The following is a 12,832-nucleotide window of genomic DNA, read 5'->3' as shown; positions in this document are numbered from 1 at the left end:
CTTGCAAAGTCAATTACTCCTTAGCAAGCTCAGAAACACAAACCCAAAGTAAGCAACACGACGTCTGATTTACCAATAGATTGCAATCCAGTGCTAAAGAGCACAGCCACTGCCCTACTTTAAATATTCATGAAGCCCACTGGTGCAAAGTGCATTAAAAGTGGGAACAGTGCCAGTAATACACGATCCTCTTAGTGACAAGAAGATTTCACAGATTAAAAGAAGCAAGATGTTAAAGACTTCAAACTGAATAGTCTTTGTTCTTAACACAGTAAAGATGTTCACTAATGGAATGCCAGATCTCTCTCTCTCTCTCTCTCTCTCTCTCTCTCACACACACACACACACACACACACACACACACACACACACCAGCAGAATGTAAAATGGTCTAATATGCGTGCAGAAATCTACCTGTTTATTACAAATTTCTCCAAATTGTCCAGAAAATGGCCACACTTATTCTATCAGTTTAAATAATCTGTCACACAGCAACGTGCCTCCTAACACAATCCCAGTAGTTGGGCCATTAATAGATCAAATGTCTTACAAGTCAAACAATTTTTTAAAAATAGTGACAACACATAGCTCTGTTGAGCTGAGTGGCATTTGACAATGACTGACAAAATAGAGCTAAAACAGGAACAAGGGACTTAAAAAAAGCAGACTGTAGCAATGGAGAATAATGTTAATTGTCCTTTTAAATCATTAGCATCCCAGGCACATCTGCTATCACACCTGTGCTCTCTTCTCTGATCTACTCTGACATCCTAGAAGTGTGGCAAGTGGCAAGCAGCCAGCTTCATATCTACAGCTCTCTATGATCAGTTTCTACTACCAGCCTGCTTTCCTCTTAGAGTGAATCAAGCACCAACCCCAGGGCTTCGGAACAGTTTCTGATTGATACGACAAACTGAAAGTTCAAGGCTAATTTCCTCACAATAACAGTTCTCAATGCTTGCTAGTAACCATTGACCTAATTTGGACTCCACAAAGCTAATCAGTGAAGTAAGATAATTAAAGAAGTTTTGTTTCTGAAACTAGATAAACATAAAAATACCAATCAAATAATAAACGGATGTGTGTTTTTCACCTAATCTGGAGCATTTATTTTTCACACACTAAATCTGTGTGTATGGATATGAAGGAATGTGATTGACTTTGGTTCATATCAAATTCTGAAATTCAGTCCCAGTGTATTTGAAAGAAATCTAGGCTCTCAATACATAGCCTGCTTCCATTTCAGAAATATAATAATAAAAATGGTTTACACACAGAAGACTTATTTCTTAGAAATATGTTTATCCAAAATAAAACAGGGGGCAGGAATGGGAAAAGAGAGATCTGTCGTAGCACATGAACTGTTGACTTCAAAACAACTCTTTAACAGCCTTAGGGTATGGCTACACTCGAAACTTCAAAGCGTTGCTGCGGGAGCGCTGCCACGGCAGCACTTTGAAGTGTGAGTGTAGTCGCAGTGCCAGCGCTGGGAGAGAGCTCTCCCAGCGCTGCACGTACTCCACATCCTCATGGGGTTTAGCTTGTAGCGCTGTGAGCCGTGCTCCCAGCGCTGCGGCACTGTTTACACTGACGCTTTACAGCGTTGTATCTTGCAGCGTTCAGGGGTGTGTTTTTTCACACCCCTGAGCGAGAAAGTTGCAGCGCAGTAAAGCGCCAGTGTAGCCATGGCCTTAGGATGATCTTTTTACTTCTGCTTTGAAACAAATTAACTAGTAACATCCTTCTAAGTGTTCTTCCCTGCCTCCTGCACCCCAAAGTGTATTCCCCTGAAGAAAGACTGCCTCTCAATAAAGACTGCGCACTACAGTTATATTGCTCTTCATAGATGTTTCAAAGGAAGGGAGTTAGGCTATTTTATCTGTTATGTTCCCTCAAACAAACAAAAAAATGCTAGCATTATACAGAGCTTATCATGGTTAATAACATTATCATGTACCCAGTTATACTCCCTATCCTTCCCTTCTCTTCTACTCCAACTTAAAAGTTCACCTAAATATGAAGCTATAGCTACTGGACTGTGACTTCCGATATATTAATTTTAACAAGGTTTTATTTTGACACAGGCATGACCAAAGCACTTCTGAATAATTGTGTGAAGATCCTACTGGGAAACAGAAGATTTGTGTAATACTCTCAGACAAAATCAAAATTAAGCAATTTTTTAAACTCAGTCTCTTTCCATTATTACTAACATATGTTGTGGAAAATTGACCACACGGTTGATTTTAGATCAGACAGCCTGAGGCTCCTTTATTTCATACAAGCATATATGCAGGGAGAGACAGTATGACCCCATGCAAGAGACAGGCTGCTCTGTTTTCTACAAATCTTACCAAGCTTATAAAGGTTAAAACTGCAAAATGTAGCAGGCCAGTTACACATGTTATTTACCTTATTTGGGATCCTATATTGAGCCAAGCAAGCTAACTGTTCAGTTTTCCCATTTAAGGTTTTTCCTGTTATTGTTGAGACTGCGGTTTGACTGTTCTAACACCCTTTTCACTGCGGTCAGGTTATGCAAGGGCAGCTGTCACAAGCTGGCATGTTTGGGACCCCCCTGTCCTATTACCTTGTTCCCTTTTCCATGTTCAGTTCCTCTTAGTTGGGGCCCTGATCACATCTTTCTGCCCTCGCATGCCCTTTGTACAGAAAAACAAGCTTAGCCGTTGCTTCATAACTTTTGCTCATTGGGCCTCAGACTGTGTGTGTGTGTGTGTGTGTGTGTGTGTGTGTGTGTGTGTGTGTGTGTGTTTTCCCTGACACATATAATCATGAAGAATCTTGCTTCTTTTTTTCAGTGGCACAATTTCTCTTGCTAACTGGATTCAGAGCCAGGTTTTTTTTAAAGCATAAAATCATAGGCCTTTGAAAGCTTGGCAGGACTCGATCAAAATGAGCACAAATTGATCATGTGCTTTCTCCTAGCTTACCACATCCACAACCTTCCTTACCGAAGAGAAGCAATGTTCATAATTTCATGCCTGACTGGTAGTGCATAGAACATTGTGTTTCGATGGGGTCAGCTGACTAACACCATGTCTAATAACCTTCTTTGGTATTACTCCCTCCCTATTCTTTTCTTAATCTGTTCCTTTCCGTTTGTTTTACACTTGCAGTTTAGAGACAGTCTTCCAGCTGTATCATGTTTGCCCTTCCAAATAAGCAAAAAGAACAGGAGTACTTGTGGCAACTTAGAGACTAACAAATTTATTTCAGCATGAGCTTTCGTGGGCTACAGCTCACTTCTTCGGATGCACAGAATGGAACACACAGACAGGAGATATTTATACATACAGAGAACATGAAAAGGTGGAAGTATGCATACCAACAGGAAGAGTCTAATCAATACTGGTTGGTATGCATACTTCCACCTTTTCATGTTCTCTGTATGTATAAATATCTCCTGTCTGTGTGTTCCATTCTGTGCATCCCAAGAAGTGAGCTGTAGCCCACGAAAGCTCATGCTGAAATAAATTTGTTAGTCTCTAAGGTGCCACAAGTATTCCTGTTCTTTATGCGGATACAAACTAACACGGCTGCTACTCTGAAACCTTCCAAATAAGTGCTCTCAATCCAAGTGAGCATGATTTGCAATGTCTCTATCTATGTGTAAGATGAATGGACTTTGGGCGGAGGACAAGAGAAAGGGTGTACATTATTGTTTAATATCCTCTCACATGGTGGGTCTCTGAGCAATGACACCTTTAAATAATAGGACATTAATTACAGAAGAAATGTGTAAAATTACTGTACCAAACATCCTCTGCATCTTCATCGCACTCTGCCCCAAACTGGCAAATGTCACAAGTGGACGTCTCTTTTTGATTGGTTTCTCCTGAGCCTTCATTGACTGTTTGATACAAAGCAAAAGAATGTCCATGAGTAAACACAAAACAACAGCGAAGTGATTCTCATCTATAGGAAAGCTAAACGTATATGTTAACCTTTGATAATTTAACACACTGGTCAAGATGGTGGTGCTTGGGTGACACCCATATTTCACACAAGAGACCACCACAAACATTTTTCTCCTTAGCTGGGATAAACACCACAAACCAGAGACACGTGCTTGCTGAGAGAAGAGGAGAGGAACTGGGGAAATCAATGTATGTTCTTTCCCATTTTGACAATAATTTTTTCTCAAAATCATAATAAGGAAGGCGGCAGCAACACTGAGCTGGAAAACTCACATTAAGCTCCACTGCTTTATTCCTGGAAAAATATTTGGAGTCAATTGATAGTATAGCATAGTGATTTACTTGTGTCCTTTGCAGTCTGTGCAAGTGAAGATCTTGTGAGGAACCCAGGGAGTATGCTTCCCCAAGAAATGTTTGGAAAATATCTGTCTCATGGTGCTATCTGGTCTATTCCAAAGGCAAAAGATTTGTCTCTTCAGAAGTATTGTTATGAGCCCTGAGAACTAGTCATTTCTGGCAGGGATGATTTAGCACTGTTCATATTGGGGGAAGAATGCCACCAGGGACAGAGAAATCAATCCACCCCTTCTTTCATTTTGCTGGCAGAATTTTCTCATGGGCCCCCTCCGGCACCGAATTGGACACAGGGATATAAGGTAAAATTTCCAAAAGTGAGTACATAAGTGACATAGGAGTCTAAGTGCCATTGAAATTCAATTTGAAAATGTTACATTGGGCTTTGAATTCACCCCGTAATGTCCCATAAATTACATGAAGGAACCAAGGAAAGAATATGAATGGGTAAGTTGAGAGGGGTACAAGTGGACTGTTAGTGATAGTTTTAGGGAGAATTCTTGTGAAATGATCCAACAGAATGCTATATATTTTTTTATAAAACAGTATAAGTATTGAGAGCTGTGGATAGGTGCTTTGTAGGAGACACAGTACATAAAGATATAACTTATAGTAACAGAATAATTAGCTCACGCCAGACTTAAAGTAACAACTTTGATTGTCATTATCTGCATAGAAATTCTTTGCTACCTACTTTTAATGTCTTCCTTTTACTATTTGTTCATTCAAATTTAGAACAGTGGTGCAGATTTACTGCAGGACAGAGATTTAGGCTTCAATCCAGAGAAGCACAGAACCCCCTAGATAGCTTTAAGCATGTAAGTAGACCCACTGAGGTTGACAGGACTAATCACTAGAGCTGGTCAGGAATTTTCCAGCAAAACTTCCACCTCCCCTCGACCTGCAGCCATCAAAAATACTGATTTGTCAAAACCAAAACTTTTCAGGAGAAAGTTGCTTTCAACAAATGTCTTGACTCAAAACATTTCTGAAAAGAAAAGTTTCTAAATTGTCAAAAGATCCTGTTTGTAAACGAAAGATATCAGTTTTCTGGTTCAAAATGACTTTTTGTTAAAAAAATTCAGTTAATTATAGTATAATTTTTTTTAAAAAAGCTTAATTGAAACAAAATGTTTAGAAATGACTGAAATGAAATACAGTAATATGATTGATTGGTACCAGTTCTCTCCCGCCCCACTCCCACATCAGACATTTGGGTTGTGAAATTTTTCACAATTTTGACTTTTTTATCCCAGTTCAGGATGAGAAATTTTTTCCAGAATCTCAAAAGTTTTCATGGGACAGGGAAACCATTTTGCACCCAGCTCTACTCATCACATTCTGAAAGTTGCTGGAATGGTACTATAATACTAGAATTACATGCATTTTAAGTTTGTATGGGCAGGCACCAAATTGGTTTGCTTTTCCCCCTAAAGTGGTGCAGCACAAAACGATAAAGGATCCCAAATTACTGCAAAGCAGTTTTTACGAGGTAGGTGTTCTAAGCCCCCAAAAGAGGAAGGCTAGTTATGGAGTTAGACCTAGGTGCTAGCCTGGATTTTGGAGACTTTCCACTCTGCCACAAACTCCCTTTGTGACCTCGCCATTCAACCCTAAATTTTCAAAGGGGCTAGTGAGTTTTGGGTGCCCAACCTGAGACAGCTTAAAAATTTGATTTTTAGAAGGGGCTTGGAAGAAAAATCAAGCTCTTTAAAGGGCTGGTCTTCACTCACGGAGATCTAGTGAAGACCTGCTAAAGTGATGACAAGGCACTCTCCAGTCGACCCCAGTACTCCAACTCTCTGAGAAGAGTAAAGGAAGTCGACCGGAGAGCATCTCTCATTGACACAGTGCAGTGAAGACACTTGGGTAAGTTGACCTAAGTTACATTGACTCCAGCTATGTTATTTACGTAGCTGGAGTAGCTTAACTTAGGTCAACTTACCCCTGGAGTGAAGACAAGCCCAAAGTGTCTCAAGTGGAGAATCCAAAAATAGAGGCACCAAAAATTACTTGCAAATTTAGGCCTATTACTTGTCTTTGCTTCAGTGCCGCATCTTCTAAAATGGGAAAACAGCATTTTTTTTTTACCTTGCCATGGTGTTGTGACAATAAATACATTAAAGGTTGTGAAGCCCTCAGATACTACAATGATAGTAACCACAGAAGTACCTAAGAGAGAGAGTCTCACATGTTTTTCCTGTAGGCTTAACAAAGTCAAACCAAACATTCATATTTTTTAGATCTGAGCTACTCTAAAGGAATTTCCCATCAGATCATTGCCTGAATCTAAATTATATTAAAAAGGAAATCTTCACCTAAAGCGAAGGAAGGGATATAAAAGAAGGAAGTTAACATTACATCAATTGGGGTTTTTTTTCCAGCTTGTAGAATTGTCATCAGTTTATTTATTTTTATACATACAAAACTTCAGTGTTAAGCAATCAAGGGAAGCTGAAAACAACAACAAAATAAAGCCAACCAAACATGCCTGGATTTCTGCTCCAATGAGTTGTCACTGTAGGAAGAAGGGTCCAGTATGGTGTTTTGATGTTTTCTTTAAAAGCTGTTGGAAATTTAGCTGATCTAACCAAGTTTGATTTTTAATGATAATCTATTTCTTGGAAAGGTCAGTTTTTGGCAGCCATTCTTGGCAGTAGTCTTGTGGCTAAGGCACTCAACTCCCAGCTCTCGCTCAGACCAGTTACAAATTTCCCTGCCCAACAGATTCACCAGCTGTAAAATGGGGATAACTGTACTTTGAAGTATGGTTTGTAAAGCATTTTGGGATATCCAGGTGGAAGACACTATATAAGAGCCAAGTATCATCTATCTCATAACTGAGCATTTGTAAACATGTTGCCATTTGTCCCAAGTTTTGGAGGGAGAGAATCTATATTTTCAGCAAAACATCTTTCGTTTTTCTATTCTTTGCTCCAAAAATCACATTCACTGTATTTCATTGTAGTTAAAAATGTGTGTCCTTATTTTACCTCCACACTTGGCCAGGGATTTTTCACACTGTCTCGAGCAATTTAATAGCTATGTAAGTCATTTTTTAAACAATTCATGTAATTGAAAGGTTTAATATTTTGAATAAAAGGAGATGTTTTAGAGGGGAACATCTTCATATAAGTATAGCACAGCTCTTAATTTCTGCTAGAAATGAACGGGTAGCTCTTTTATCAAAGAAGCCATGTATTTGGTATTCCAGAGACAATTTACTAATGGCACCATTGAGACTCTGAGCACCCAACCTTACACATTCCTGATTAAATGGCAATGACTTAGCCTTTCCTCATTCTTCTGCTTTCAATGTCTACAGAGATGGCTGATCTTAATTAGAGCTATGCAAATAATGGACTTTGCAGCTGACTGGTAATTTAAAAAAACATCATTTTGAGCTGTACTGAAAACAATTTTTTAAAAAATTTTTTCTATGACCCGAAGCAAAACTTTTCATTTAAACATTATGCATTTTTGATATTTAAAATTTTTGTAAGGAAATTGCAAAATGAAAATTTAGGAATATTCTGTGTTGAAAATGTCAAAATTAAACATTTTGATTTAGGTTGGGGGTTTTTTTGCGGAGGAAGGCAGGGGAAGTTTTGACATGAACAATTTCGTGAAAATTAGTTAAATTGGCAAAATATTTTGGTGTCAGTGAATCTGCATTTTTCCAGTTTTGGCTGAAAATTTTTGCCTTGCTCTATGGTTCACATTTAAGATGAGTTTTCTCTCATTCTTTCTTTCCTGCTGTGCAGATGAGTGGCCTTGATAAAAGCAGACATCTCAGAAAGAGTTATTTTCTCTGTATTTCCTTCTGATATTTAGCTTCAGGACTGGTAGATGTTCATTTTCTAAGGTGACTGCTTTTTTCTTTGCACACTTGCTAGTTACACTTGTCTTTGTAGCTCAACTAAAAAAAACCTTTATAGAGGAAAATGAATTAGACATAAAAAAAAAAGTTTACCGCTGCACAGGAAAAAAGCTATCTTGTCTCTTAACAGTGAATTTGCTCCTGCTAAAAATAAAAGGGCTCTTTGCTCTGCCATAACACATACAGTTCTTATCTTATTAGCACTTTTACAGGTTTAATACAGTTGAACAATTCCAGAGGACCACGGGATAGCGATGTGGTAGGGCACATGTCTCAGGGAAGCTTTAACAGCCTCTTATTATTAACAGTCTCTTATTATTAATGCAATGCAGAACTGCTAAGGAGCAAGTTCCTTTTTGTGTTAGCATGATTAGCAACTTCCAGAATGCAAGTTACTGTCACACAGGAAACATGCTAACATGACTAACACTATCTGAAAGTCACTTCAGAGACAACCTCAATTTCCTCAGCAACAGGGATTCTTAGCTAGAGATGCACTAAACATAATTTAGACAGTCAATGGACCGTGATAACCACAACAGCCCCTATTTTAAGCATCTGGCCCTCTTCTGGCAGCTTCACTGCACTCAGATCAGATAGCTGTATTATCAACAGGATCTGGATTGCCTGAACCTCACACAAGGGAGAAACCAAATTTGGAAAGATTTCATATTGTTTTTGTTGCCAAGGAAACCACTTTGCAAGCATCTACATTTTCAGCATATTTGTCTGACTTTGTGCCTGTCTGGCTTCCAGAATAATGGAAAAATCCCAACCATCAGTGGAAACTTCAACCTTCTTTCCAAATCTCAATTTTATATAAAAACTTCCAATTCTTTCAGTCTGTGAATACTTCTTTCAGGCACCTGCGCATATAGGAAACCACACTCTGACTTTAAATATCCAACCTGCCACCGCATTATATCTCATCAGGGGTTTAACGCTGTCGCAGGTCTGATATTTAACTAAAAAGATACTAAATAGCGATGTTTGAACTGATAGATAAATATTGTTAAGTGTTCTTCCAACAGGTAATCAAATATGCTTTTATCTATACCTCTTGGAAGCTTGCTTCCATCCACCCCTTCACAGCAGCATCCATAGTGGAATTGTTAACCCTGGAGTGGGCAGCAGAAAATTTTGTCTTGAGACGCTAGAGGCTACATATTGGTTAAATGACAAAGGGAGCAAACGTTCTTCTCTGATGGATGGTGCACAGGGCAGTCAGTGTCAGAGGAGAAGAGGCAAGGTGGGAGACATGAAAGAAAAAGCAATTACGCGGTAGGATCGCCCACCAATCACATAGCTCTGCAGCTGTTAAAATACATTCCATTCATATAACTCCGAAAGCAGTAAGATTATCTTCAAAGAAAGCAGCAAAGAGTCCTGTGGCACCTTATAGACTAACAGACATATTGGAGCATGAGCTTTCGTGGGTGAATACCCACTTCGTCGGATGCATGTGACCTTCAAAGAGTGGTTCCGGTTTGCAGAGGCTTATTCAGGATAATGAAAATTATTAGAATGCTGTCCCAAGAATTTTTTAAAAATATGTTGTATAAATACAACAAATACACATTATGAAATACTATCACAGTATAAAAGATACATGGAATATAGGTACTTTGCACTATTATGGTTATGTTCTGACTTGTGTTATGAAATCTGATTTAGATTACTGTCTCTAATAACCTTAATTTTAGCTTGTTAAGTCCCAAATAATGCAGTTAATTTAATACAAGCTAAACCAGGAGAAATTGCCTTGTCTGTCTTGGATTGGGAACCTCATTACCCTTTTGTGATTACTGGAATCACTTGGTGGTTAGGAAATACAATTATAAATATATATATATTTTTTAACAATGTGCTCCTGTGCTATGGAATTCTGAATCATGGAAGGCTAATTCCTTTCAATGGAATTGAAACGATCATGTTAAGTATTGTCTACAGTAGGTAAAATTAGGGAGAAAGAGAGAAACAAATACAAAAGTAAGGAAAAGACAGTGCCCATGATTGTCCTTCAGCCTATGCACTCACAAAAGACAGCCATCCCCGTCCCCCCTTTTTGCTACTGCACAGGCTGCCTGGGCCTTAGGACTGGATGCACACGGCTAAGTGGGTGCTCTTTGTCTGTTGTGGGTAGATGGACTGAGAGGGGCAGAACCTTGGTTTCACCCACTGGTGTGCTAGCCAGTAGAGCAGAGTAGGCACGGGGAAGATGGAGGTTGTAGTTGGTACAGAACCACAGCAAGTTATTGTCAGGGGTGGCTCTATGTATTTTGCTTCCCCAAGCATGGCAGTCAGGTGGCTTTTGTTGGCTTGCCTGCAGGAGGTCCACCGGTCCTGCGCCTTTGGCGTACCCGCTGTCGAATTGCTGCCAAAGCCGCGGACCGGCGGACCTCCTGCAGGCACGTCACCAAAGGCAGCCTGACTGTCGCCCTCATGGCGACCAGCAGGCTGCCCCCTGTGGCTTGCTGTCCCAGGCACTTGCTTGGTGCGCTGGTGCCTGGAGCCGCCCCTGGTTACTGTACCCCGAGGCCAGGGTAGGGGGAGGGTGAAGCGAGGGATGATGTTGTTATGCTTCCTGGATGTCACCATGGGCTGTGTTCTTGTGGCATACTCTAGCTTGAAAGGTATTTTGGGACTGATTCTACCACCTTTATTCATGATGATAGCACCTTTGTCATGTAGTTTTCTGACTGAACTGTTCCGCATGAACTATGGGTGGTGAACTCTGCTACTGTGAAGAAGCAAGCAGCAGAAAAAGACTCGGAGTACTGAAAATATACTTCCTTTAAATTTAGTTCCATTAGCAACTGCAGTAACTTAGGTTACAAGGATTCCCATACCACCTGCTGATAGGGGACTACGATAGTCTTTCAAGGCTGGAACAGGTCTCTGCCTTAGCTAAGCTCCTAAAATAAACTAAATCTCTTCCAGGACTGGAACAAATCTTGCAAGATGCCCAGGCTTTCAGCTAAGCCAGGCATCCAGGCTAAATACCGTCCCAGGCTGACTGGCTTTTTCAAAGCTGGACCAAGCTCCTTAACCCTGCTGCTACTGGACACCAGCCAATCAGCCACTAGTCTCAGTAACAGCCTTCTTAGCCACAGCACTACTCCAGAGGATTGGCAGAATGTGGTATGTCAGCAGTATTATCCAGGTCTTTTCTTCACATGAAGAAAATGTCTAGCAATAAATCCAGTCAATATATAAGATTGAAAATGCAGCACCCATAATGATGTCTACTCTTCTGTCAGACTGACTCATGTACAGAGCCTGAAAGGCATTCTTAAAAACGCCCCCAATTTTAGATGGCTTTGCTTTTCAGCTTTGTGTTTGTGTTATAAAATTGAGGGCAGCTTTTTATGGAGGACTGAACTAAGCAGAATAACTTTGAACTACAAGTCTGAGGAACAAACTAACATCTCGGTAATGTGCATAAATTACCACATAATTAATACTTGCGTACCAAACTTGAATGAGCTACCTCCACTGAATGTCACAGTTCCCTTTTGAAGAATGGGAAGAAGGTCCACTGTTTTATGTCAAATCCTCAAACCTAGACTTTGTCTTTCTTCTTGTCGAGTCTCTGTGCCAAATTCTACCTGCAACACTCAGATAGACTTGAATGATAAAAGCTGTTTACAGTGCATATAAAGGCTTCCAAACTGTTGTTTTCAAGTTTTATTTATGTTTCCTAACTTCTCTTATTTTCTTGTTAGAAACCCTTGTTGTGACTTAAAGAAGCATTTATTGGCAAGAGAATACTAGTAGCTAACATAACAATCTATAAAGTGGGGGGAGGGGTCACCATGCGGGAGAGTAACCATTATTCATTCTGGATACTGCAGCTCTGAAAATTGCTAAAGGTCTTCAGTGTGTGCTGCTGGCCTGCTATTAAAAGAGCAATATGGGCCAAATTATGCCTATTCGGAAGCAATGGAGCACTAGAAAAAGGGAGCAGGTGCATTTCCTGAGCAGCAGGGCCTGGAGCCATTATGCTTGCATGAGGAATAATAATCCAGGGATGTAGAGAGCAAGGTGGTGAGGAAAAGCTCTTTTTGCATGTTAAGGGCCTGATTCAAATCCCACTGAAGTACCGGGAGCCTTATCATCAATGCACTTTGGATCAAGACCTTAAAGAGGGCCAGAGTCTTGGCTTTGCCATCACCTCGCTCAGACATCATCCCTATGTAGCTACTAGCATTGAAGGCAGCCTTTCCTTACATTGTCCATTCAGTGTAGACAAGTTATGACTACCCCTTGCGCAGGTGTGTTGGAAGGGAAAGGGTTCCCTGTGCTCACCCCAACCTCTAGCACACCTGTAATTAGAGCAACCACAATATACAAGGGATGTTACACTCAAATGTATATGTGGAAGGCTAGTCTGACTTTGAATATTAGTTGGTACTTAGATAGCATGACTCTTCTTCCAAGAGGTGTTCCAACATTAATGATCACCCTTCACAGAATACTGTGAGGCACATAAGTGAGCATTTTAATCTCCATTTTAAAAAGACTGGAATGGCCGTTAAAAAAGCTAATGCAGTTTTAGGATGCATCAGGTGAGGTATTTCCAGCAAAGATAAAGAGGTGTTAGTACCACTATACAAGGCACTGGTGAGACCTCATGTGGAATACTGTGTGCAGTTCTGGT

The 12,832-nt window shown here is 40.1% G+C and overlaps 2 protein-coding genes across 2 annotated transcripts in view; both read right to left on the bottom strand.

The window, feature by feature from the left end:
- Positions 1 to 12,832, bottom strand: part of CAVIN2 (caveolae associated protein 2) — a 259,422-nt gene that overhangs the window by 158,700 nt on the left and 87,890 nt on the right. The gene's annotated exons all lie outside the window — the stretch shown is intronic.
- TMEFF2 (transmembrane protein with EGF like and two follistatin like domains 2) overlaps positions 1 to 12,832 on the bottom strand; it is a 180,044-nt gene that overhangs the window by 79,793 nt on the left and 87,419 nt on the right. Inside the window, exon 5 of the mRNA XM_050969526.1 lies at positions 3,775 to 3,871. Coding sequence (XP_050825483.1) covers positions 3,775 to 3,871 — 97 coding nt within the window. The remainder of the gene's footprint in view (positions 1 to 3,774; positions 3,872 to 12,832) is intronic.

This window comes from Gopherus flavomarginatus, chromosome 10 (assembly GCF_025201925.1).
Source record: "Gopherus flavomarginatus isolate rGopFla2 chromosome 10, rGopFla2.mat.asm, whole genome shotgun sequence".
Lineage (NCBI taxonomy): Eukaryota > Metazoa > Chordata > Testudines > Testudinidae > Gopherus > Gopherus flavomarginatus.
Note: the sequence above shows the minus strand (reverse complement) of the source record. Positions and strands in the feature narration are given on the sequence as shown.